Source organism: Triticum aestivum, chromosome 2A (assembly GCF_018294505.1).
Source record: "Triticum aestivum cultivar Chinese Spring chromosome 2A, IWGSC CS RefSeq v2.1, whole genome shotgun sequence".
Taxonomy (NCBI): Eukaryota; Viridiplantae; Streptophyta; class Magnoliopsida; order Poales; family Poaceae; genus Triticum; species Triticum aestivum.
In genome coordinates this window covers 754,234,213-754,262,010 of record NC_057797.1, presented here as the reverse complement: position 1 = coordinate 754,262,010, position 27,798 = coordinate 754,234,213, and the positions used below count along the sequence as shown (strand labels likewise).

The window sequence follows — 27,798 nt, the reverse complement described above, 5'->3', positions numbered from 1 at the left end:
CGCCCCGGAGATGCGTGCCGCCTCTTCGGACATGCCACCACATCACCTCGCATGTATGAGGGCCCGGTGCGATGCACCGGTGGCATTGCTACCCCCCAGGGCCCCCGTCCTGCCTAACCCTATAGCGTTTGACCACGGGATCTAGCCCTTCGACTTTGCACGGACGGGATTTGACCAGTGGACCTCTCCACCCGGTTGTGTTAGGTCAGCCCATAGGAACACTTTGGAGCAACATCCGGGCCAGACCCACAGCAAGATCCCCTCCGTGTAGACCCGACGTGTCCGTTTCCCCCCTCCAGGTGCCGGCGGCGGCACCGTCCGTGAGGGGGGGGGCACACCCCGGAGACGCGTGCCACCTCTTCGGACATGCCACCACACCACCCCGCATGTATGAGGGCCCGGTGCGACGCTCCGGTGGCATTGCTACCCCCAGGGCCCCCGTCCCGCCTAGCCCTGTAGCGTTTGACCATGGATCTAGCCCTTTGACTTTGCACGGACGGGCTTTGACCAGTGGACCTCCCCACCCGGTTGTGTTAGGTCAGCCCATAGGAACACTTTGGAGCAACATCCGAGCCAGACCCACAACAAGATCCCCTCCGTGTAGACCCGACACGTCCGTTTCCCCCCTCCAGGTGCCGGCGGCGGCGCCGTCCGTGAGGGGGGGCACACCCCGGACACGCGTGCCGGGCGTTTGCAACTGTCACAACACTTCCAGACTTGTGAGAGGCCGCATACGCAAGATTTGGCGGCATGCTAGCCCCCGGAGGCCGCCGGCCAGAGCCGTAGACGCGCGAAGGGCAATCCGTGTAGAGGGAATTTTTCGGATACTTCTCCATCACCAAAAATTATGAAAAAAATATTATCGTTCCTATAGCACATGTGCCCACGTCGTGCCAAAAAACTCATGATTTTATCGTGCTCCGAATATTTAATAATATTCACGCCACATCGTTACCGCAGAATGGCTACTACCGTGTCATCGCCGTCCGTTAGGGGGGGGGCACGCCTCGGAGATGCGTGCCTCCTCTTCGGACATGCCACCACACCACCCCGCATGTATGAGTGCCCGGTGCGACGCTCTGGTGGCATTGCTACCCCCTAGGGCCCCCGTCCCGCCTAACCCTGTAGCGTTTGACCACGGGATCTATCCCTTTGACTTTGCACGGACGGGATTTGACTAGTGGACCTCTCCACCCGGTTGTGTTAGGTCATCCCATAGGAACACTTTGGAGCAACATCCGGGCCAGACCCACAGCAAGATCCCCTCCGTGTAGACCCGACACGTCCGTTTCCCCCCTCCAGGTGCCGGTGGTGGCGCCGTCCGTGAGGGGGGCCAAACCCCGGAGACGCGTGCTGCCTCTTCGGACATGCCACCACACCACCCCGCATGTATGAGGGGCCAGTGCGACGCTCCGGTGGCATTGCTACCCCCAGGGCCCCTGTCCTGCCTAACCCTAGAGCGGTTGACCACGAGATCTAGCCCTTTGACTTTCCACGGACAGGCTTTGAACAGTGGACCTCTCCACCCGGTTGTGTCAGGTCAGCTCAGAGGGACACCTGGGAGCAACATCCGGGCCAAACCGACAGCTACATCCCCTCCGTGTAGACCCGATGCGTCCGTTTTCCCCCTCCAGGTACCGGCGCCGGCGCCATCCGTTAGGGGGGCCACGCCCCTGAGATGTGTGTCGCCTCTTTGAACATGCAACAACACCACCTCGCATGTATGAGGGTCCGGTGCGATGCTCCGGTGGCATTGCTACCCCCCCCTAGGGCCCCCGTCCCGCCTAACCGTGGAGCGGTTGACCATGAGATCTAGCCTTTTGACTTCCCACGGACGGGCTTTGACCAGTGGACCTCTGCACCCGGTTGTGTCAGGTCGGCCCGTAGGGACACCCGGGAGCAACATCCGGGCCAAACCCACAGCTACATCCACCGTGTAGACCCGACGCGTCCGTTTCCCCCCGCCAGGTGCCGGCGCCGTCCATGAGGGGGGCACACCGTGGACGTGAGGGGGGTCACACTCTGGAGACGGGTGTCGGGCATTTGCAACCGCCACAAAACTTTTGTTGGCATAGCTGTTTTTGATTTTATTAAAATATAATGATCTATATTCAAAAGAACATGACCGCACATTATTAACGTGCTCGAAAAAATACAAACTATATATATATATATATATTCATAATATATGAAAAAAAATACAAACTACATATGTATTCATATGTATGTTTATATTTAACATGCTACATGTTAGTTGATATAATAATATATAAAAAAGCTTAAAAAATATATGAAAAAAAGTCTACCTATGCCGACGGCTATGCCGTCGGCATAAAGACAGCCAGGTTTTAGGCGGCGGGCGGCGTGCTGCGGATCGCTGACGTGGCAGGTATGCTGACGGTAGCCGTCGGCATATGTTTTGGACGGTGCAGCCCGGATCGGTGACGTGGCGTGCGGACCTATGCCGACGGCCCCCCGCCTCGGCGTCGGCATAGCTCTAACGACGTTAGCCGCCCGTCAACAGCGGGGTCGCCGGGCCCACCACTATGCCGACGGCCCTTGTAAGCCGACGGCAGCTGTCGGCGTACTTGCAGATAAGCCGACGGCCGTTCTATGCCGACGGGTGCCGTCGTCTTAGCTCCGTCTAACCCGACGGCCTGGATACGCCGACGGCCAGGACCAGGCTGTCGGCATATCTCCGAGGAACCCGACGGTGGCCGTCGGCATTGTTTTGGCCGTCGGGGTAGCACCCTGTTCCGGTAGTGTCGCTACATCTATGGAAATAACTGCCTACAGGATTCTTGAACCGATTGTCCCTTATTTTGCAGGCTGGTTCCGTAAAAGGTAGTTATCCTAGCATGGCCGTGTTAATCCCATGACTAACTCCACGCTGCTCTTTCCTTTTATTCGCGACTAACGAGAGAAACATGTTCGATCCGTGAATCACGGTGCCATCCCACAATTAAATCCGTGTCCAATTTGATCCACTCATCATGTCATGGCTCTGGACGGATATCCGTGGGCTCAAGCACGTGATAGATTGCTTGCATGCACCCAAGAAAACTGCTAAGTAATAAACATGCGCAGGTTCATGACTAACATCACTTTCCACGGCACGTCGTCTACCCCTCGCCCCCGGTTCTCGCGCACGTTTTCCACCTCGCCACAGTACCACCCTCTCTCTCCCCTGCGCGGCCGCGCCGTCCCTCTCTCCCTCACCCCCTATCCCTCATGCGTTACGCCGCCGCTCACTCGGGCAGCCGCTCCCCCGCTCCTCCGCGCGGCCGCGCCGCTCCCTCTCTCCCCCGTGCCTCTTCCTCGTGCAGCCGCACATCAGGTGCATCTTCTCCTGCTCCGGCCACCGTGCTTCTTCTCCGACCACCTCTCCGACATCCTGGGCCCACATGGCAGCGACTCGACATCGCCGGGACCGTGAGGACCGTCGGTCCGCACCGAGCTTCACGTCCGCCGGTCCGGTCTCTGAAATCAGGACCGACGCACTGGTCGGTCCGGTCCGGACCGGACCGCCGGTGGCCGGTCCAAACGACGGCTCGGACCGGGACCGGACCGGCCCGGACCGTGTCCACCCTGACCGGCGAGCGAGGAGAAGGCGGAAGAGGGCAGCGGGGCTGCGGGATGGTCGCGTGGAACAGTTCCGGCGCAGGGGTCTGGATGGGGGCAACGGCAGGGGCGGCACTGACGCGCCGAGGAACAATGCATGGGTGGCCGACTATACTGAGAAGCTGCGGCTTTGGGGGATGAAAAGCTATATATTTTTTAGGGATTAATAGATCTGAGGGATCTGCTAGCTAGGCTTTAATCCCTCAAAACAAAATTAACTTCTAGGGCATTTGCTAGAGATGCTTTTATAAGCCAAACTCTAAAAAGCAAAGTTCAGCCGAGAGAATCTGGAAATGCCCTATTCTGATCGAAATTCCAAGTGGGCCTCATTTCTTTTCACATGCACAAATTTATTTCTTGCAATAACAGGAACATAAATAGGACAGCAGGGGAATCCTCTTAAATCACATCCTGGAAGACGACCTTTGCTATGTGGCTATCAACTGTTTCAGGTGAGCAATGAGCCGAGTAGTAGAAGCTTTTCACCACGTGGAGAAATGTCTGCTTGGTGTCTCTGTTGATGCCATGGCAACCCTGATGAATTCTCCAAGATAGTTCTTGCATCTCCATGTCCACTTGCCAGTCCAAGTCCTCTGTATTCTCCATATTTTCCCCATTCTGTTTTTTTATCATTGAACAGTATTTGGTTATGGTTTGACAGATCACATACAACTCAAACGGACACACATGTATTCCGGACATACAAATGCATGTACATACGCACCTGAGCAAGAACTCTTGTGTCAAGCTTGCGGCAGATGGAAGAGGTGAGCTGTTCGAGCTGGGAATACTCCCAAAGGTTCAGCTTTGGCTCGGCTGAAACATGCCTTCCTGAGCATATCTCGACTGTTCGAACCAACAACACAGCTGTATCTCCTTCAATTGATCCATGGCTCTCCTTTGCAGTCCATGCCATGAGCCACTGCTTCCACTGCAGTTGCCAAAGAAAATAGAGGTTCGATGTTTCATATCTGGTAACAAAATTCAGCATCTTATAGACATCTATATCTAACTGGAGTGGTTTGATGAATTTTACAGCATCACGAAGACTGCTGGAAGAGTCATTGTCGAATGAAACAAGGTCGATAAGCTCTTCAAGATTCTTTGTTGAGTCCTTTGTCCCCCTGCAATGCATGCACACACATGTTATTTTGATCAGTCCGGCAGGTACGAACCTCTATTTTTTTGGCTTCTTGATGGAAATCAGGGGATATCCCCTTGCTAAGAAAACTTTAAATTGATCATCACTAAACTAGATTCCGTAGAGGGGAAATAATGAAGCTGCATTCATACCCAGTATGTCGCAAGCGAGAGGTCACTGCCTCGGCAAGCACCCACGTACGAGCCCATGCTAGATGCTCTGCTGCTCGGTCAGATTCAAAGATGTTTGCTGAAGCTAAGAAGTAAGGCATGAGCGCGCTCTTTGGCGTCCCACCATACCTCTGCAGATGGTTCCTGAAATACCACCTGCACATACTCTCGAGTAAGCTAGAATCTAGGCGTGATATGCTAGGAGCGCTAATTAATCGAACCTGAGGAGAGAGGCTGCAAAAATTTCCGTGACTTACTTTCTGAGGCCATTCCACTCAAGTCGGAAGAGTCTTTGATATTCTCTGAAATCTGCTTTTGCCAATTCAAGGTACAGGTCGTTGCTCACAAGATTCATTCTGAAAGTTAATTTTGCCAGAACCAAAGGGTGTGACAAATATATGGCTACCAGAAATTTCTATTGTTTCGAATGACGAAATTAAGAATTGGTCTAGTTTCACATGCTAGCTCACATAGGATTAATTGTTATTACCTGTAGAGGACGTTGGCAATCCAAACGTCCGTGCTGCCTCCATACTGATCCAGATACATCCTTGTTTCGATTCGTGGCAAACTTGCTTTCCAGGGGAAGTTCAGTGTGTACTCGACCTGTTTTTTGGGAAGTACAAGGCACCAAAAAGATCATCATGCAAAAATCCAGCAAAACATATCTCTGGATTGACGCATATATTATTGACTTGAATAGGTTGCCACATAATACCTCGCCCGGCAGGTCCTTGGTGATGACCCACTTGTCATGCAATTTGTTCGAGGCTTGTCTTTCTTGGAGGAATGCACGGCAATAGCGCCCGGCTCGTGACAGGACATCATCGTCACCTGGGAACATGAACTGAGAAGCACGGTAAGTGTTGTACATTGGGGTGACAGATGCGTTGTTGGTCTCCAATGGGAAGCAGAAGAACTTGCCATTCTTCCTGTCCTCAAAGTGCTTGAATACGCCTGAATTTTTAGATGCACGTTAGTCAAAATCTATCCAGCACAAGATACTAGTCATGCATGCAAAAGCGCTACTACTCCAGTATCTACATTAGGATGTACGGCAATAGTATGTACTCCTCCGTTCGGAAATACTTGTTGAAGAAATGAATGTATCTGAAAGTATTTTAGTTCTAGATACATCTATTTTTATCTATTTCTCCGATAATTATTTTCGCATTGAAGGAGTATTATTTACATGGAGTGACATCGTAGCCATGCTGACGGAGGAGACGGAAACCCATGGCGGTGTCATCAATATCCGGGGTAGGGCAGTGCCTGTTATGAGCCAGTCCCTTTTGAGTCCAACGCCTGTTCAAAGTGTATATATGTAGCTCCTCTCAAACAGGTGTTACACAAACGCTCATCAAAGTATAGTAGATTGATAGTCTTTATGAAAACAAAAGTTTTCTATTAAGAATACAATGAATATTTAGATTTGTTTCGTGAAAATCGTACAACTAGATTACTAATAATATATTCATAATATAAATTCTAAAATATTGTGCTACATATAGGCATGAGTAATAAGCTGATAATAGTAATGAATATGACAATGTTTAATTCTTACACTTAACATCGGGGCAATGCGTTTCAAAATGCATTCCCTTTGTTCAAAATATAAATTCATTTATGCTTTAGCAATCCACGTCATGCTACTTTGACTACTATTTCCTTATGAATATGTTTGTAAACAAGATTTATATATGAAATATATTTATAATGCAATATGATGATACTCTAATGGTTTGAATAAACTAAATTATTTTTTATGTGCCGGAGTGGTTGTTAAGTCGAGGCTCTTGAGTAAATGTATTTTAGGTATTCCAAATTAAATTTGTGTTGCCTGTAAATAAAATCTAGCCACTGCTCAATTTCACTTGTGAAATGGCTAGATATCCCTAGACGCATCAGCCGATCAACCACCCATAACTGCTCAAAAATATCCAAGGAGTGCATACAAGGCACTGAAAAGGGAAATTTCATTGGTCAATAAGGGAGTACTTATTAACAATTGCAAGAGACTCTTACATCCTACCTAAATGTGCATTTGTGTTGGTTCTACAAGAATTAGTGATTTTAATTACCTCCCCCATCGAACTTTTTTACGAGCCTGTCTAGGAACGCAAGGCATTCTTTGTCGCCGGTGTAACTGAGGGCAGCAGCTGTTGCAGCAGGCGAGGAATGGAATGAGCCGTCCAGACACCGCAACTTGAGTAGCTTTTCCCAGTCCAATTGCAAGTCTACCATTCCTTCCACACTGTAAAGTAGGGTCGTTGGTATGTTATGTAGCACATCCAGAGGTATCCTGCAATTTGAGTCAGATAGGTTATTAGTTATTACCATGGGGACCATAAAATACAGGCCATCCAGAAAATAATGGCAGGGAAGTGGCTGCATGCATCTCCTAGAGGTAGAGACCGGGGGTCATCCACTGGTGGAAAAAGGGCCTTTGGTCGCGGTTCGCAACTGCCATTAGTCGCGGTTGCGCAACCGCGACCAAACGGGCGCGACTAAAGGCCCCACCCTTTAGTCGCGGTTGCTTAAGAACCGCGACTAAAGGCCCGTCCACGTGGGCGCCAGGCGGCCGTCGGGGCGGAGGACCTTTAGTCGCGGTTCTTCTGGCCAACCGCGACTAAAGGCCGCCGCAGGTTTAGGGTTTTAGCCCCCCCTAAACCTGTTTTCTGTTTAATTTGTATTGTTTTATTTCTTTTGTGCTTTATTTTAATTTTGAAGGAGTTTCACATATTCTACGGTACTACATACATGCATATGAATGTACAATTTCAAACAAATTTGAAATTAGAACCAAAAAGAATTCAAGAGGAATATACAATATATATTCAATATCATCGGATGATCATATACAATTTTGAACAAGTTTCCATACATAATTTAATGCATATAAAGTTCTACGTCCTCGTAATGGTGTTCTCCTTTAGGATGGAGGACTTCCCTCCTGAACCATCCAGCTAGTTCCTCTTGAAGTGGTCGGAAGCGAGCTTCTGGACTAAGCATCATCCGGAGGTTATTCCTCTGAGCATTGGTATCACTCGGAACCCGCTCAGAGGTGTATCTCCGGATCATCTCACAGACATAGTATGCACATAGATTGGTCCCCGCTGGCTGAATATCCTCACCATTCTTAGCCTTTGCCCTTTTGAATTCTAGCTCTTTTTTGAATTCACCGACCTTTGTATCTACGAACCGTCTCCAAACCCTACGAGGCAAAGAAAATTAAATGAACAAGAGAGTTATTAGTTACTTGATATTAGGAAATGAACGAAATAGGCCGATCGATATAGAGCGCAAATGAATGAAAATAATTACTTCTGCAGCATTCTTCTCATGTCGACCCAAAGCTTTGGATCCTTATTCAGAGAGTCGTGGACGAGACATTCTGAGGTGTCAACTTTAATTACTAGCAGAATCCAGTGGAACCTGCGGACACGATACATGCACAGTACGTCATGCATAACTCATCGATTAGCCGGCCACATACCATGCATGGAGTAAACAAAAGAGAATGTGCTCAAGACAGAAACACTCACCCAAAATGGTAAGGAAATAGAATATCACTTTTGAGTTCCTGCTTTGTAAGAAACTGCCACAGGTCTGCCTCCATGTCGGCGGGGTGATGCTCCAACACATATCCATTAACGATGTGTGGGTCAATGAACCCAACATCATGGATGTTCCTTACTCTGCATTCCTTAATCTTCATTCTGCATGTATAATAGCGGACACAACAATATAGTTAGGACATATATATAGTGCAGGCAATATGAACGAGATGGGGTAGAAATAAATCACTTACAGAACGTAGCAACTGATGATAGATTTGTCGAGCTCGCGCAGATTGAAAAGCTGGAACAATTCACTCAGATGAATTTGTACATAGTAATGTTTGAAGTGATGCTCATATCTAACTTCCGCATAAATATATTCTTTGGTGTTTTTATTTTTTATGTAACCCTTGTACCATTTCAGCAGACCTTTCATTTGTGGAGGTAGATCCTCTTCCTGCGCAGGCTCGACGAGAGGCCCATTCTTCACATATGTAATTACTACCTCCTTCACTGGCGCCTCATCAAGGCCTAACAGTTCACGAAGAGTAATACCTAAGTTGGCCGCTTGTTCTCTAGCACTCGTTACAGTCAATCCATGTGCTGCCGCAGCTGCTATGATATCGGGGTCATCCGGACCGGCGGCTTTCACTATAAGCGGGGCAATCGATTGTTTACTTTGTTCCCCGAGCTGGGCAACTCGTTTCCCGCTTTTTTTACTTTCTAATTCCGTTTTCTCGGCCTCCTCCAAGGCTTTGTTCTCCTGGTTCTCCGCCCGCTCTTTCTTCTCCTTCAACATGAGTGCCTGCCTATGAAGTTCACGTGCATAGTCGTCAGGCAGATTCTTCGCGGCTTGGGACGGTGTGCTCAAAAATGACTTAGCCCACTTCTTTTGCTCATCAGAAAATACTGGCTTGGGCTTGGGCTCTCTTTTCTTCTTGCAGTCCGCCTTCCATTTCTCATGATCAGCAGCCGCGGCCGCGGCAGTTTCCTCGGCACTACGTTCCCAAGGCCTTGTGGGGAGAGGCTTCAATGATGGCTCCGGTACCTTTGTGGTCTTAGGTACATAAGGGTCCGGGTTAATAATCCAGGACTGCTTCTGCTTCTTTGCCGGAGGTGGATTGGGGGGCGGCGTCTGATCACCCGCCGGACGAGGACTGGGGGGCGGCGTCTGATCACCCGCCGGACGTTGTGGACTGGGGGGCGTCGGCTGACGTGACGGAGGTGTAGGTGAACCGCCACCACCGTAGGGGGGTGGACTTGTTGTCCTTGGCGCCTCGCCTGGAAACTTGATAAACTTCTTTTGCCATAGAATGAAATGGCGCTTGACATCTCCAAGTCTTTTCTCCCCTTCAGGTGTAGCAATGTCAATCTCCGTATATACGTTTTTTTGTTAATTATCAAATTTTACGGTTATTTGTTAAGTTATACGTTTTTTGTTAATTAAGTTATTTTACGGTTATACGTTTTTTGTTAAGTTATTTTACCGTTTTTGTTAAGTTATTTTACGGTTATACGGTTATCAAATTTTACGGTTATACGTTTTTTGTTAAGTTATTTTACCGTTTTTGTTAAACTAATTAACTAGTTAAAATTAAAAAGAACAAAAAAAAATTCTCTCTCCCTCTCCACGATCTCGCTAGCTCTCTGTACGTGGGCGAGAGGGGGCGGCGGGCGACAGCGGGCGGCGGCGTTGAGGGCGGGCGAGAGGCGGCGCGGTGGGCGAGGGAGGCCGGCCGGCGTGGGCGAGAGGGGGCGGCGGGCGACGGACGTGGGCGAGAGGGGGCGGCGGGCAACGGCGGGCGGCGTACGAGGGCGAGAGGGGCGGCGGGCGCCGTACGTGGGAGAGAGGGGGCGGCGGGCGATGGCGGGCGGCGTCGAGGGCAAGGGCGACGGCGGGCGGCGTCGAGGGCGAGGGCGACGGCGGCAGGCCTTCGGCGCGGCAGAGAAGACGAGAAATGCCCGCGACGGGTCGGGCCCTTGTATTTATAGCCCCCCCCTTTAGTAGCGGTTGGGGAGGCGACCCGCGACTAAAGGGCAACCTTTAGTCGCGGTTGGGGAGGCGATCCGCGACTAAAGGGTAACCTTTAGTCGCGGTTGGGGAGGCGACCCGCGACTAAAGGGCTTTTTTGGCGGGTTTTTCGTTCTCGCGCGCAACGACCTTTAGTCGCGGTTGGGCAGGCCAACCGCGACTAAAGGTATTTTTAAAATACTTTTTCTTTTTCAAAATCTTAAAAATACAAATAATATATCAAAAAATTCAGAAAAATAAAACTAATTCAATTCAATATGTTAAAAACACAAATATTACATCAAAAAATTCAGAAAAATAAAACTAATTCAATTCAAAATTCTAAAAATACAAATAATATATCAAAAAATTAAGAAAAATAAAACTAATTCAATTCAAAATCTTAAAAATACAAATAATATATCAAAAAATTCAGAAAAATAAAACTAATTCAATTCAATATGTTAAAAACACAAATATTATATCAAAAAATTCAGAAAAATAAAACTAATTCAATTCAAAATTCTAAAAATACAAATAATATATCAAAAAATTAAGAAAAATAAAACTAATTCAATTCAAAATGTTAAAAATACAAATAATATATCAAAAAATTCAGAAAAATAAAACTAATTCAATTCAAAATTTTATATGCCTAGGCAGGAGTACGACAGCGCGCGACGACAGCAGCGACGACGACGGCGGCAACTTAGAAGGCGACGACTACCAGTACAACGGCGGCGGCTATAAAGACTACGAGTATGCATATTATACGCCTAGGATGGAGTATGACTAAATCACTCCAAATTTCATGTATCATCAGTGGTATCTCGAATCATTCGAAAATGGACACCAAACACATCACGGGTAATATAATTCACATGATCCATTCAACAAAGTTTGGTACAATAAATTATTACACATCATTTCTTCCCTTGTGTCCCTGCTTGCTTACGATTGTGCCGTATCCATGGAGTATCCTCATCATTTAACTTAATGCTTGGGTCGGTGTTCACTTTGAAGGGCGGAATTTCAGCAAACATATTATAATCTTCTGACATGTCTGTCTTGTCCTCCACTCCCACGATGTTTCTTTTCCCTGAAAGAACAATGTGGCGCTTTGGATCATCGCATGATGTACTGATCGTTTTCTTATCTTTCCGTTTCCTCGGTTTGCTACTCATGTCCTTCACATAGAAAACCTGAGCGACATCTTTCGCTAGGACGAATGGTTCGTCAAGGTAACCAAGATTGTTGAAATCCACCATTGTCATTCCGTATTGCTGGTCCACCTTTACCCCACCTCCTGTTAGCTTGAACCATTTGCACCGGAACAAAGGGACCTTAAAGGAGGGTCCATAGTCAAGTTCCCATATCTCCTCTATGTAACCATAATATGTGACCTTTTGCCCATTCTCGGTTGCTGCATCAAAGCGGACACCACTGTTTTGGTTGGTGCTCTTTTTATCTTGGGCGATCGTGTAAAATGTATTCCCATTTATCTCGTACCCTTGGAAAGTCGTTATAGTCGAAGATGGTGTCTTGGCCAACATGTACAGCTGATCTACAACATCATTGTCATTCATTAAATGTTTTCTCAACCAACTGCCGAAAGTCTCCATGTGGGCCTTCCTAATCCAGGATTCAGGCTTCCCGGGTTGTCCGAGCGTAAAATATTCTTGTGTTTCTCAAAGTACGGAGCCACCAAGCTGGAATTGGTCAGTACAGTGTGGTGTGCTTTAGTCAGAGAATGGCCGTCCATACATGTCGTTGATTTCCTTCCGATCGTGCCTTTTCCACTTAGTCTCCCCTCGTGCCGCGATCGAGGAAGACCAATCGGCTTAAGGTCAGGAACAAAGTCAACACAAAACTCAATTACCTCCTCATTTCCATAGCCCTTGGCGATGCTTCCTTCTGGCCTAGAACGGTTACGAACATATTTCTTTAATACTCCCATGAACCTCTCGAAGGGGAACATATTGTGTAGAAATACAGGACCGAGAATGAAAATCTCTTCGACTAGGTGAACCAAGAGGTGCGTCATAATATTGAAGAAGGATGGCGGGAACACCAACTCGAAACTGACAAGACATTGGATCACATCGTTCTGTAACCGTGGTAGATCTTCTGGATTGATTACCTTCTGAGAGATTGCATTGAGGAATGCACATAGCTTCACAATGGCTACTCGAACATTTTCCGGCAGGAGCCCCCTCAAAGCAATCGGAAGCAATTGCGTCATAATCACGTGGCAGTCGTGAGACTTCAGGTTTTGGAACTTTTTCTCCGCCATGTTTATTATTCCCTTTATATTGGACGAGAATCCAGACGGGACCTTCATACTGCTCAGGCATTCAAAAAAGATGACCTTCTCTTCTTTGGTCAGAGCGTAGCTGGCACGACCTTGAAACCATTCCGGATGCCGGTCATCAGGGTCTTTCAAACGTTGCTGGTCCTGCCGTGCTTCCTTTGTATCATTTGTCTTCCCATACACGCCCAAGAAGCTTAGGAGGTTCACGCAAATATTCTTCGTAACGTGCATCACGTCGATTGCAGAGCGGACTTCTAGGACTTTCCAATATTCTAGCTCCCAGAATATAGATTTCTTCTTCCACATGGCTGCGTGCCCGTCAGCTCCCTTCGGAACTGATTGTCCGCCAGGACCCTTTCCAAAGATGACTTTCAAATCCTTGACCATATCAAATACCTCAGCACCAGTGCGTTCCGCAGGCTTCGGCCGGTGATCTGCCTTGCCGTTGTAATGCTTGCCTTTCTTTCTTACTGGATGAATTTTCGGAAGAAATCGACGATGCCCAAGGTACACGTTCTTCTTACAATTTGGCAAATGTACACTTTCAGTCTCATGTAAGCAGTGCGTGCATGCATTGTATCCCTTATTTGACAGTCCCGAAAGGTTACTAAGAGCAGGCCAATCGTTGATGGTTACGAAAAGCAACGCTCGTAGGTTAAATTCCTCTTTTTTGTGCTCATCCCACACACGGACACCAGGTCTGCCCCACAGCTGTAAAAGTTCATCAACTAATGGCCTTAGGTACACATCGATGTCGTTGCCGGGTTGCTTCGGACCTTGGATGAGCACTGGCATCATAATGAACTTCCGCTTCATGCACAACCAAGGAGGAAGGTTGTAGATGCATAGAGTCACGGGCCAGGTGCTATGGCTGGAGCTCTGCTCGCCAAAAGGATTCATGCCATCTGTACTTAGACCAAATCTTATGTTCCTTGCGTCAGCTGCAAAATCTTTGAACTCTCTGTCGATCTTTCTCCATTGCGTTCCATCTGCGGTGTGTCTCAACTCCCCGTCCGACTTACGGTCCTCTTTGTGCCATCGCAACAACTTGGCATGCTCTTTGTTCCTGAACAGACGTTTCAACCGTGGTATTATAGGAGCATACCACATCACCTTGGCGGGAACCCTCTTCCTGGGTTTCTCGCCCTCAACATCGTCACCAGGGTCATCGCCTCTGATCTTATAACGCAATGCAGTGCATACCGGGCATTCATTCAAATTCTCGTATTCACCGCGGTAGAGGATGCAGTCGTTGATGCATGCATGTATCTTCAGAACCTCTAAACCTAGAGGGCAGACAACCTTCTTTGCTTCGTACGTACTGGCGGGCAACTCGTTATTCTTTGGAAACATATTCTTCAACATTTTCAGCAAGTTTTCAAATGCCGAGTCAGCTACACCTGCCTGTGCCTTCCATTTCAGCAAATCCAGTGTGCAGCCCAGCTTTTTCAGACCATCATCGCATCCAGGGTACAACGACTTTCTGTGATCCTCTAACATGCGATCCAAATTCTCCCTCTCCTTTTCAGTTTCGCAGCGTCTCCGTGCATCAGCAATGGTCCGACCAAGATCATCAACGGTCTCATCACGTGCCTCTTCTTCACCTTCACCTTCACCTTCCCCTTCACCTTCCCCTTCACCTTCCCCTTCACCTTCCCCTTCACCTTCAGCATCCTCCATGAAAGTATCACCGAAATGAGCAAGATAGCTTTCATCGATGAAATCATCCCCTTCTTCATCTTCTTCCATTATAACCCCTCTTTCTCCATGCTTGGTCCAACAATTATAGCTTGGCATGAAACCGTGCCGAAGCAGGTGCAGGTGAACTTCTCTTGAGGAAGAGTAACCCTTCTGATTCTTACAGTCAACACATGGACAGATAACAAAACCCTTCTGCTTGTTCGCATTAGCCACTACGAGGAAATCTTTCAAACCCGTAGTGAACTCGCGGGAGAGTCGGTTACCGTACATCCATTGCCGATTCATCTGCATTATTATAATATAAAATATATAATTAACCATCATGCATTTGTTAAAGTAACTAGCTATAAACAATAGAAATTAAACAATGAACAACACACATGCATATTTTATCAATGACACACATGCATGAAAGGTTCAAGTTGCTAACCGCGATCGAGGAGGAACCTCAAGTGTGGCTCCAACACTTCATATCATGTTTGTTTCACGCTGTTGGGCATTTCATCAAACACCTTGTGTGCATAAGAGGAACCAAAAGCAAACCTACACCCCCTTGTGAAGAGAAGTGGCACCAAATGGCTAAGTGAGTGCGCTGAACTGGTATATATAGGGGAGGAGCTTTAGTCGCGGTTGGCCAGGCCAACCGCGACTAAAGGCCGCCTTTAGTCGCGGTTGGCCTGGCCAACCGCGACTAAAGCCCCTCACGTGCACCAGCTGGCCACCGAGCGCCCTGGCCCAAGCCTTTGGCCGCGGTTCGTCTGCCGAACCGCGACTAAAGACTTCATTAGTCGCGGTTCCTACAGTTTCGCGACTAATGGGGCTGGACGGAAGCCTCTTTTTCTACCAGTGATCCTCCTTTAAAAAAAATACTAGCAGGAAATCAAAGCTTCTATGGGGAAATTTGACAGATGAAAAAGAAAAGAGAGATTAGTTTTGGCAGATTGATATTTGTTCAGCTTAGCTTCCATATCTAAATATACCCAAATAACGATCTATGTGGTATGCATTATAATTCGTACGGCCTTGTAAAGGAAACTCCATGCATTGCTAACAAATTGGAATACAACACCCGAAAAATTATATGGAACTAGATGATTGCTCGTGTGTTGCAACGAGGTATAAATATTGTACTACTTTGCCCATTATGTACCTGTCCATATTAACGTGATTGTGTAAATAAGTGTTTACCATACAATAAAATAATGCCCATGATTTGTTTTAGAAAATAATGCCCTTGATTTACCTACCCAAATAAATTCTAGGGTTATTTTGATAAGTATTTATTCACTTAGCAAAGAAAACAAATGTTTTTAGTTGGTAAGTCAATAAAAGGTGTCGCATATAAGGCAATTTTCAGTAAAAAAAATGGTAGAAACGTACCAAATATGAGGGAAAAAAATCAAAACAAAGAGAAGAATAGGCGAACGTACTAAAGGAGACGGCTTGTGGGTGTGTGGTAGGGTTAGAGTTGAGGAAGATGCTGCCGAGGCCGTTGCGGTGGTGTCGCATCGGAATAAGTTTCTCCGGGCTCCGTCCGTGGTTAGGCGAGGCTTTTGCCTTCGTCTAGGAGCCAGCGGTGTTGGGGATCCCCGGATCTCGTCGAGGTCGCGGGCTATGGTGGTTGGAGGTACATCGGCACTGGCCGTTTGGATCCTCAGATGGGCGATGGAGGCAGGGAGACGAAGACCTTTCTTCTTCCTTGTTGGTATGATTTGCTGCTGTTGTTCTTCTCCTTCCTTTGCGCTGATGCTGGAGGGAGATCCTGCTTTGTCCGGGTGGATGGCCCGGCCGCGGTGCTGGACCGGTCGGATGACTCGAGTTCTCTTCTTTCCGGAAGGGACACTTTTCGCGGTACTCAAAGCCAAAGATGGCGACGGCTGTTGCAGGTGTGTTGGATTGATATTCATGCCCTCACAGTGTTGGTGTCAAGAAAGGAGGAAGCAGCATGGCGGCAATTGTACCATGGTCGAAGATGATGACCTGTTTGCGACTGGTTGCAGATCCTTCTACTGCAAGGGTCTTCTCTCAAGATTTAGGGATGATGACACGGGGCTCCGGAGATCTTCTTGTGTTATGGTTGTCTTAGGATACTCTAGGTGTTCATGGTCCTTTGTGTTTGCGTTTCAGTGTGCTTGTAAGGGTCAACTACTCCCTCCGTTTGAAATTACTTGTCGCAGAAATGAATGTATCTATACATATTTTAGTTTTAGATACATCCATATTCGAGACAAATAATTCCGAACGGAGGGAGTACTTTATACTGATTCGTGATTTGAATGAAAATTTCTCAAAAAAAAAAGGTTGGATAAGCAATGGGGTGGACGCACAACTTTATGTTCTTTTTAAGTCGGAGAGATAACACGGTAGGTGGCCCAGGCGCGGGAGACGTACGAACGGGGTGGGGTACGGTAAAGCGTGATGTGTGCAGCCCAATTCTATCGGCCCATTATGTAATTACTAGGATTATTGCTATAATTAACTGATTCTCCACGACATATTGATTTTCATGGGTAATTTGTTTACCTACAGAAAACAAAAGTGTTTTCAATCTTTACAAAGACACGATGTGTTTCCTGTCTATGGGGAATGCCGAGAGATTTCTCTCTTTTTCCGCCGGAGGAATATCTTTTGCGGCTGAGATTATCCTCAAATCCTGGACTATATTGTCCTTACGAAAAATACCCAGAGATAAATTGTCCACAATACCCAAACAATGGACGGTTAAGATGACTTAATATAATACGGGGAGGTAATTTGTCATCAAGTGAATAAATCTAGTCAGATGATGCTTAATTATGCATAGACCATACTCGTTTTTGTTTGGTTCAGCGTCTTGGATGGGGTTGTGTGGCGGTGGCGACGTCCCTCGGTAGGAATAATGTCTCCTACATCCTATCCCCGCCCCGATGGTGTGAATAGCATTGACGGAGGATGTGCGGAGGTGTGTCTCCGTTGGATCTCTTAGGATTCGATCGGTGCTGGTCTTCGGTGGATCTATTAATTTGGATCCAGCTTTTGTTTGTCTTCATTCGTGTGGTTATAGGTTTGATTTGTCTGATCTAAAACTCTCCTCATCGGCGATGGTTGCTGCTCTGGTGCACTAGTACTTTGCGGCCATAGCACGATAATTTCTCGATTGTCTACTAGAATAAGTTTTGCCCAGCTCCACTGAGGGAGGGGCGAGGACGGGCGTGCGCCTTAGGCTCGCTCCACTGCTCGTAGTCGTCGCTAGGTGGTCCATTGACCTGGTTCTAATTTTTATTATCTCTAGTGTTCTCTGTAGTATCATGATTGATGAATAGATTGGAAATTTCTCTCGCAAAAAAAATTATGCATAGACCATTCACCGTAAAAGACCTCGAGTCAGATGATGCTTAATTATGCATAGACCATTCAATTCAATGTATAAATCCAGGTTTATATAGATATGCATACTTAGAGAGCTTTAGATTTCTCTTGGCATGTATCTCTTCTAGAGCAGGGTGATTATAAGGGATGTCCAGATCCAGGTCCTTGGCCTTCTCTAGGATAGCTGGGAACTTAATCTCAAAGCCACATGGCATCCAGTCCTGTTCTTGTTCTACCAACCTGCTCATGTTTTCTTGGATAAATAACACACCTACAACATAAATGGTTCTTTCTACATTAGACACTTGAAGAAACCCTGTAGTTAAGCATACAAAGTTTGATCAAAACAAACAACCCAGCGATTGATTTACCTTTGTCACACAAGTCATCGTTGTCAATGTTCCAAGACTTCACTGCCACTACACATGCCAGGGTGCTGATCATCCGATCTTGGACCATAAAGAAAGCAGGGTCACCCCACGAGCCATCTGGTAGTTGATTTTGTAAAATCCAGTTGATGCATGAGGGGAATTGCGGTTTCTCATCTCCGTCAAGGTTCTTGACAAGGGCGACCAATGCCGTGTCGTAGGCTGAAACATTGGTTGACGTCTCATCATCACCCAATGACCCCAGTGCCGTCCTTATGGCATTGATCATCTGTTTCATCTTGCTTGGTTCATCCTTCAGGAAGATCGATATTGGGTTTTGATCAGGGTTCAATATAGTATATGTACATTTGTGATCAGCTTGTGCGCAGCAGTGATTATTCCACTCAAAGTTAGTTAATTAATATGTATAGGCTCACCGTGTGTTGTCTGTATTCATCAACTTCCCATTCACGCGCTTTTGCCTCCGGATAAGATGGGTATTTCCTACTTAGCGCGAGCCCTAGACATCAGGCATGTCATCCAAGTCATATGAAATTGATATGCACTTTTAAATTATTGGCTCGAGCACATTATCGCTATTAGATGGAGTATGAAAAATTATCAGGCCGGCAAACCTCTAGATCAGCAACATGCCAAACCTTAGGTGGATAGGAGACACGATTCATAGAAGGAATTTATTCATTTTGGGAGGCAACAAAAGCTTCAATCCAAACATTTACTTTTCTCGAACATGAGCCAAAAACACTAACTAAGTACAGTTGTTACGGCAGCGCTCAAGTTAGGCATGCATTGACGTCAGGAGATTGATAGATCATGGTTACCAGATCGACGACGCTGAGAGTGTAGGTGCATGGAAAGCCGTCGCCATGGCTGGGCTGTCGGCCGGTCGAGTACTGGAGCATGCCAGCCTGCAGTGGTATAGGTCAGCATCCTCCGAACCTTTTGGATGTTAGCCCAGTAATGAGCTGATGCTGCTTACCGCCATCATTAAGTATTTATACAGAAAGACTCAAAACAAAGTCTTAAACAGTATTACGAAACTCAAAGAAAATAAATTTGCCATAATCGGCGAAGATAGGGGAAGATGACTAAACACCTATCATATTATTGAACCACCATCCAAACCGGTTGTACGTATCCCGTGCAAACATCTTCCATCGGTTGCATCCAATATTCTTATGCTCCCTGCGGTCCACATGGCCGAATGACGACCACGTACGGATCCAAGTAGACACCCTAAAATAACATGCCAAAAGAAGTAGCTTCTCGTCTTGACAGGACGAAGCATGAGTAGGCGGGAGTACAATTGACCAAAGGGATTTATACTAGCTAGGACGGAGTATGATACGACACCTGATTTACTAGTTACTCCTTATGTTTCTAAATGTAAGTCTTTTTAGGGATTCCAATATGAACTCATACTGGATTCATACGAAGCGAAATGAGTGAATCTACATTCTAAAATAGGTCTATATACATCAGCATGTAATTCATATTAATTTTTTTTAAAAAGACTTATATTTAAAAACGGAGGGAGTACATTCAAAACCACCGCCCCTGAGCTAGAGATGATACTGGTCCTCCACGAGCTTTGAGAATGTACACGGGCTAGGTACTGATGATAATGGAGAGTTTGGAAGCCCTAATAATCAGTGTTTCCTTAAGAGCAAATGCAATAAGATGATATAAGCCGATTATAATTTATAATGTTTAAATATTATACTTTTGCTGAATTGGAAAAGAGAGAATAGAATCAGGCTGTAGCTAGTTGTAGCACGGGCTTCAAGAATCATGTGTTAATAAATTATCCTGTCGTGTAGTTAACTACTATATGACTACTAGATTGATTACAGATGACATGATAACATCTTGTAGCCAATAGTTGCCTATATTATTAACCTTGGACTAAGAGACCTGCATGCACGTGTATTTTGCCTTTAGTGTGGCTAGAAACCCAGGATCTGTTTCTTTAATGCCATCCTAGCAGTTGAAACATCAGTTAACATGTTTAATATACAAGGCCATTTTGGACTTTTGATGTCAGTTACAGGCTCACCATCAGGTCTAATAGTTGCCAAACAGAATTGTTAGTCTTCACTGCTTCTATTGGCTCCACCTGCTTTTCATTCAGCTGTAGCCCAAACAAACATGGCCTATGCCATTTTCTATCTACGGAAGGCTTCTTCTCTGGGACATTAGTATAGCTAGATCTTTTTTTGCGGGGGAGTTTAGCTAGACCTTACTATCACTAATAAAAAAAGGGTCAAATATGCGACACATTAGTCCCGGTTTGTAACAGAACCGGCACTAATGTGTCCATTAGTGCTGGTTCCAACGGCTAGGCGGGAGGAGCTCTTTAGTACCGGTTCGTGGCGAACCTTTAGCATCGGTTCGTGCGACGAACCGGTACTAATGAGAGTGGTGACAGGATGTTGTCAGAATGGGGCCCCTCCAGCACCTTTAGTACCGGTTCGTGCCATGAACCGGTACTAAAGGTCGTCATATATAAACCCTTCATCCACCAGCACTCTGTTCTCCCCCCTTTCCCCTCTCCCTCTCCTTTGTTCTTCCCTTCTTCCTCTCGAGTTCATCACAAAATTTGCCCAAAATTTATCAAGATTTGCAGGCCCCCATCCATTCAAATGATCACAAAGGTTAGCAACTTTGTCCTTTCATCTTTCATTGCTAGATTAGCTCTTGCATTGGTTTATATAATGATTAATTGTGGGTTTTAGTAATTTGGGAGAAATTATATGTGGTAGTATTTGATTTATATGCAAATTGAGGTCAAAATAACACTTAGTTTGCATATGTAGGTGTGGTTTACTTAGTGCCTTCTAAATCTCCGTTGTAACCACCGTCGATCGCCCGCACCGTACCGTCGCCGGCACCACCTTGTGGTGAGCCTCTTGTTCATGAAATTTTATATAAAAAATTGATGTTTGTGTGATTTGGATATATAGTTACTCGTATAATTATCTTACCCGTACGTTGTTTGTTATACATAGTGCCATGGTTTTGATATCCGTCCTCGTCGGCCCTCGCCCTTGTTATGATTCAGATGTGGTATATTCTCTTTTAAAACTATTTGTTGCATTTCGTGTTTATGACAAATTATGCCCATCAAGCTGACATAGATATTTGTATGTAGGAGGTAGTTGAACTGGAAATTCCAACCGACCCTATTGTCGAGAGGTTAAATTTAGTTGAAAGAGAAAATGAGGATTTGAAAGAAAAATTGAAAAGAATTGAGGGGGAGAAGATGGAATTGGAGTTGCATGTTGCCGATGTCGTCGATGATCACAAGATTAAGATAGAGAAAATGTGCTTGAAGATTAGAAAGATTAGAAAATATGTCATTCATAGTGAGGCTTGGTATCATTATGCTGTTGGATCAATTGTTATCTTAGTTGCGATCTTGATCGCATTTGTTGTTGCATTTAAATTCTTTAGCTAGAGAGTTATTTTTTTGTTGCATTTAAGTGTTGTATGAACTTTATGTATTGTATTAATTTGGTGTTTTCGGTGCTGTGTATTGAAGATGAGCCGGCAATGGATGTACGATGACCGATGCTCTCCCGAGTTCATTAATGGTGTGCATACTTTTCTGCTTGCGGCTGAGGCAAACAAGCGGGCGGATGGTTTTATGCCTTGTCCATGTGTTGGCTGTAAGAATGGTCACAATTACTCTACATCAAGAACCATTCACGTCCACCTGTTTGAGTCCGGTTTCATGCCCCACTATAATGTTTGCACCAAACATGGAGAAAGAGGGGTTATGATGGAAGACAATGAAGAAGAAGAGGACGACGACAGCTATCCTGCCATGGGTTCCCTGAATACGACGATACAACAATGAGGGAAGAAGCTGAGCCGGTAATGCGGGAAGAAGCTGAGCCGGCAATGCGGGAAGAAGCTGAAGAAGAGGCATCAGATGAGCCCGTTGATGATCTAGGTCGGGCCATTGCCAATGCAAAGAGAAACTGCGCAAGTAATTTGGAGGAGAAGAAGTTGCAGCGCATGTTAGAGGATCACAAAAAATTGTTGTACCCGAATTGCGTAGGTGACAAGAAAAAGCTGGGCACCACACTGGAATTGCTACAATGGAAGGCAGAGAATGGTGTATCTGACAAGGGATTTGGAAAGTTGGTGGTAATGATAAAGAATATGCTTCCAAAGGACAACGAATTGCCCGAGAGTACGTACGAAGCAAAGAAGGCTGTCTGCCCTCTAGGGTTAGAGGTGCAGAAGATACATGCATGCCCTAATGATTGCATACTCTACCGTGGTGAGTATGAGGATTTGAACGCTTGCCCGATATGCGGTGCATTGCGCTATAAGATCAGCCGCGATGACCCTGGTGATGTCGAGGGCGAGCGCCCCAGGAAGAAGATTCCTGCCAAGGTGATGTGGTATGCTCCTATAATACCACGGTTGAAACGTTTGTTCTAAAACAAAGAGCATGCCTAGGTGATGCGATGGTACAGAGAAGACCGTAAGAAAAACGAAAAGTTAAAAGTACCCGCTGATGGGTCGCAGTGGAGAAAAATCGAAAGAAAGTACGGTAAGGAGTTTGCAGATGACGCAAGAAACGTATGGTTTGGTCTAAGCGCAGATGGCATTAATCCTTTTGGGGAGCAGAGCAGCAACCATAGCACCTGGCCTATGACTCTATGTTTGTATAACCTTCCTCCTTGGTTGTGCATGAAGCGGAAGTTCATTATGATGCCAGTGCTCATCCAAGGCCCTAAGCAACCTGGCAACGACATTGATGTGTACCTAAGGCCATTAGTTGAAGAACTCTTACAACTGTGGAATGGAACAGGTGTACGTGCATGGGATGAGCACATGGGGGAAGAATTTGACCTAAAGGTGTTGCTGTTCGTGACCATCAATGATTGGTCTGCTCTCAGTACCTTTCAGGACAGACAAACAAGAGATACCGCGCATGCACGCACTGTTTGGACGATACCGACAGTATATATTTGGCTAATTGTAAGAAGAATGTGTACCTGGGACATCGTCGATTTCTTTCGAGCAGGCATCCCGTAAGAAAGAAAGGCAAACATTTCAAAGGTGAGGCGGATCACCGGATGAAGCCTCGCCACCGTACTGGTGCTGATGTACATGATATGGTCAACGATTTGAAGGTGGTCTTTGGAAAGGGTCCTGGTGGACAACCTGTTCCAAATGACGCTGACGGACGCGCACCCATGTGGAAGAAGAAATCTATATTTTGGGACCTGCCCTATTGGAAAGACCTAGAGGTCCGCTCCGAAATCAACGTGATGCACGTGACGAAGAATCTTTGTGTGACCCTGCTTGGCTTCTTGGGCGTGTATGGGAAGACAAAAGATACACCTGATGCACGGGAGGACCAGCAACGTATGCACGGAAAAGACGGCATACATCAGGGTCATGCAAGCTACGCTCTTACCAAAGAAGAGAAGGAAATCTTCTTTGAATGCCTGCTCAGTATTAAGGTACCGTCTGGCTTCTCGTTGAATATAAAGGGAATAATAAACATGGCAGAGAAAAAGTTCCAGAACCTAAAGTCTCATGACTGCCACGTGATTATGACGCAACTGCTTCCTGTTGCATTGAGGGGGCTTCTACCGGAAAACGTTCGATTAGCCATTGTGAAGCTATGTGCATTCCTCAATGCAATCTCTCAGAAGGTAATCGATCCAGAAATCATACCAAGGTTAGAGAATGATTTGGTGCAATGTCTTGTCAGTTTTGAGTTGGTGTTCTCACCATCCTTCTTGAACATCATGACGCACGTCCTAGTTCACCTATGCAAAGAGATTAATGTTTTGGGTCCTGTATTTCTACACAATATGTTCCCCTTTGAGAGGTTCATGGGAGTCTTAAAGAAATATGTTCATAACCGTGCTAGGCCAGAAGGAAGCATCTCCAAGGGCCATGAAAATGAGGAGGCCATTGAGTTTTGTATTGACTTTATTTCTGACCTTAAGCCGATTGGTGTTCCTAAATCGCGGCATAAGGGCAGACTGGATGGAAAAGGCACGCTAGGAGAGGAACAAATAATATGTATGGACGGATATTCTTTCACTGAATCACACTACAAAGTTCTACAAAATTCTGCCTTGGTGGCTCCGTATATGGATGAACACAAGAATTTGCTACGCTCCAAACACCCGGAGCGGTCTGATGACTGGATTACACGTGAACAAACCAGGAGTTTCGCCAGCTGGTTGCAGAGACGTACCATGCATGAGGCCTCTATTGAAGATGACATGTACTTGCTGTCCCACTTACCATCTTCGAATATAATGACTTTCAAAGGGTACGAGATAAATGGTAATACATTTTACACGATCGCCCAAGATAAGAAGAGCACCAACCAAAACAGTGGTGTCCGCTTTGATGCAGAAACCAAGACGGGAAAGGAAACATATTATGATTATATACAAGACATATGGGAACTTGACTATCGACGTGGTTTGAAGGTCCCTTTGTTTCGGTGCAAATGAGTCAATACGACACGAGGCGGGGTAACGGAAGACCCGCAGTACGGAATGACAATAGTGGATCTCAACAATCTTGCGTATGCAGACGAACCATTCGTCCTAGCCAATGATGTGGCACATGTTTTCTATGTGAAGGACATGTCTACCAAGCCGAGAAAAAGAAAAGATAAGGAAGCGAATGCATCGTACGATGAGCCAAAACAGCACATAATTCTTTCTGGGAAGAGAAACATCATGAGAGTGGATGACAAGACAGAAATGTCAGGAGATTATAAAAAGTTTGATGAAATTGCTCCATTCATAGTGAATATTGACCCGAGCATCCCGTTAAATGATGAAGATTTTCCATGGTTACAGCGCAAAGGGACACACGCGAAGAAAACGTTTCACACCCAAAGATCTGGGATGTGATCGGCTTCACTATCATCACTTTCTTGTGTGCTTCACACTCAGGAGGGAATCTCTGTAATAGTTAGGGTGGTTATTGTTGGGGAACGTAGCAGAATTTTAAAATTTTCTACGCATCACCAAGATCAATCTATGGAGTCATCTAGCAACGAGGGAGAGAGGAGTGCATCTACATACCCTTGTAGATAACATGCGGAAGCGTTTAAGAGAATGGGGTTGATGGAGTCGTACTCGACGTGATCCAAATCACCGATGACCTAGTGCCGAATGGACGGCACCTCCGGGTTCAACACACGTACGGTTGGGAAGACGTATCCTCCTTCTTGATCCAGCAAGGGGGAAGGAGAGGTTGATGAAGATCCAGCAGCACGACGGCGTGATGGTGAATGCAGCAGGATCCCGGCAGGGCATCACCAAGCGCAAGCGGGGAGGAGAGGTGTTACGGAGGGAGAGGGATGCGCCTAGAGGAAGGGGTGCGGCTGCCCTCCCTCCCCCCTCTTTATATAGGGGCCTTGGGGGGCGCCGGCCCTAGGAGATGGATCTCCAAGGGGGCGGCGGCCAAGGGGAGGCTTCCCCCCCAAGCCAAGTGGGGGCGCCCCCACCCCTAGGGTTTCCCAACCCTAGGCGCAGGAGAGGCGCAAGGGGGGCACACCAGCCCACTAGGGGCTGGTTTCCCTCCCAATTCAGCCCATGGGGCCCTCCGGGATAGATGGCCCCACCCGGCGGACCCCCGAGACCCTTCCGGTGGTCCCGGTACAATACCGACGACCCCCGAAACCTTCCCGATGGCCGAAACTGGACTTCCTATATATAAATCTTTACCTCCGGACCATTCCAGAACTCCTCGTGACGTCCGGGATCTCATCCGGGACTCCGAACAACTTTCGGGTTACTGCATACTAATATCTCTACAACCCTAGCGTCACCGAACCTTAAGTGTGTAGACCCTACGGGTTCAGGAGACATGCAGACATGACCGAGACGCCTCTCCGGTTAATAACCAACAGCGGGATCTGGATACCCATGTTGGCTCCCACATGCTCCATGATGATCTCATCGGATGAACCACGATGTCGAGGATTCAATCAATCCGTATACAATTCCCTTTGTCAATCAGTACGTTACTTGCCCGAGACTCGATCATCGGTATCCCAATACCTCGTTCAATCTCGTTACCGGCAAGTCACTTTACTCGTGCCGTAATGCATGATCCCGTGATCAACCACTTGGTCACATTGAGCTCATTATGATGATGCATTACCGAGTGGGCCCAGAGATACCTCTCCGTCATACGGAGTGACAAATCCCAGTCTTGATTCGTGCCAACCCAACAGACACTTTCGGAGATACCTGTAGTGTACCTTTATAGTCACCCAGTTACGTTGTGACGTTTGGCACACCCAAGGCACTCCTACGGTATCCGGGAGTTGCACAATCTCATGGTCTAAGGAAATGATACTTGACATTCGGAAAAGCTACAACAAACGAACTACACGATCTTTGAGCTATGCTTAGGATTGGGTCTTGTCCATCACATCATTCTCCTAATGATGTGATCCCGTTATCGATGACATCCAATGTCCATAGTCAGGAAACCATGAATATCTTTTGATCAACGAGCTAGTCAACTAGAGGCTCACTAGGGACGTGTTGTGGTCTATGTATTCACACATGTATTATGATTTCCGGATAACACAATTATAGCATGAACAATAGACAATTATCATGGACAAAGAAATATAACAATAACCATTTTATTATTGCCTCTAGGGCATATTTCCAATAGTCTCCCACTTGCACTAGAGTCAATAGTCTAGTTACATTGTGATGAATCGAACACCCATACAGTTCTGGTGTTGATCATGTTTTGCTCTAGGGAGAGGTTTAGTCAACGAATCTTCCACATTCAGGTCCGTATGTACTTTACAAATCTCTATGTCTCCATTTTGAACACTTTCACGAATGGAGTTGAAGCAACACTTGATATGCCTGGTCTTCCTGTGAAACCTGGGCTCCATGGCAAGGGCAATAGCTCCAGTGTTGTCACAGAAGAGAGTCATCGGGCCCGACGCATTGGGTATGACTCCTAGGTCGGTAATGAACTCCTTCACCCAGACTGCTTCTTGTGCTGCCTCCGAGGCTGCCATGTACTCCGCTTCACATGTAGATCCCGCCACAACGCTTTGCTTGCAACTGCACCAGCTTACTGCCCCACCATTCAAAATATACACGTATCCGGTTTGTGACTTAGAGTCATCCAGATCTGTGTCGAAGCTAGCATCGACGTAACCCTTTACGACGAGCTCTTCGTCACCTCCATAAACGAGAAACATATCCTTAGTCCTTTTCAGGTATTTCAGGATATTCTTGACCGCTGTCCAGTGTTCCATGCGGGATTACTTTGGTACCTTCCTACCAAACTTACGGCAAGGTTTACATCAGGTCTGGTACACAGCATAGCATACATGATAGACCCTATGGCCGAGGCATAGGGGACGACACTCATCTTTTCTCTATCTTCTGCCGTGGTCGGGCATTGAGCCGTGCTCAATCTCGTACCTTGCAATACAGGCAAGAACCCCTTCTTTGACTGATCCATTTTGAACTTCTTCAATATCTTGTCAAGGTAGGTACTTTGTGAAAG

General features: G+C 46.4%; 1 protein-coding gene across 1 annotated transcript; it reads right to left on the bottom strand.

Annotated features, from left to right (window-relative positions):
• Positions 1-3,131: 3,131 nt before the first annotated feature.
• On the bottom strand, positions 3,132-19,182 carry LOC123186463 (syn-copalyl diphosphate synthase, chloroplastic-like). Its single transcript, XM_044598227.1, has 14 exons — positions 19,074-19,182; positions 18,669-18,751; positions 18,235-18,544; positions 17,951-18,134; positions 7,014-7,234; positions 6,773-6,893; positions 6,125-6,237; positions 5,651-5,889; positions 5,423-5,538; positions 5,190-5,288; positions 4,915-5,088; positions 4,658-4,745; positions 4,346-4,552; positions 3,132-4,239 (listed from the first exon to the last, which is right to left on the bottom strand). The coding sequence occupies exons 1-14, from the start codon at positions 19,180-19,182 to the stop codon at positions 4,021-4,023; spliced, it is 2,283 nt and encodes a 760-aa protein (XP_044454162.1). The 3' UTR covers positions 3,132-4,020.
• Positions 19,183-27,798: the final 8,616 nt, after the last annotated feature.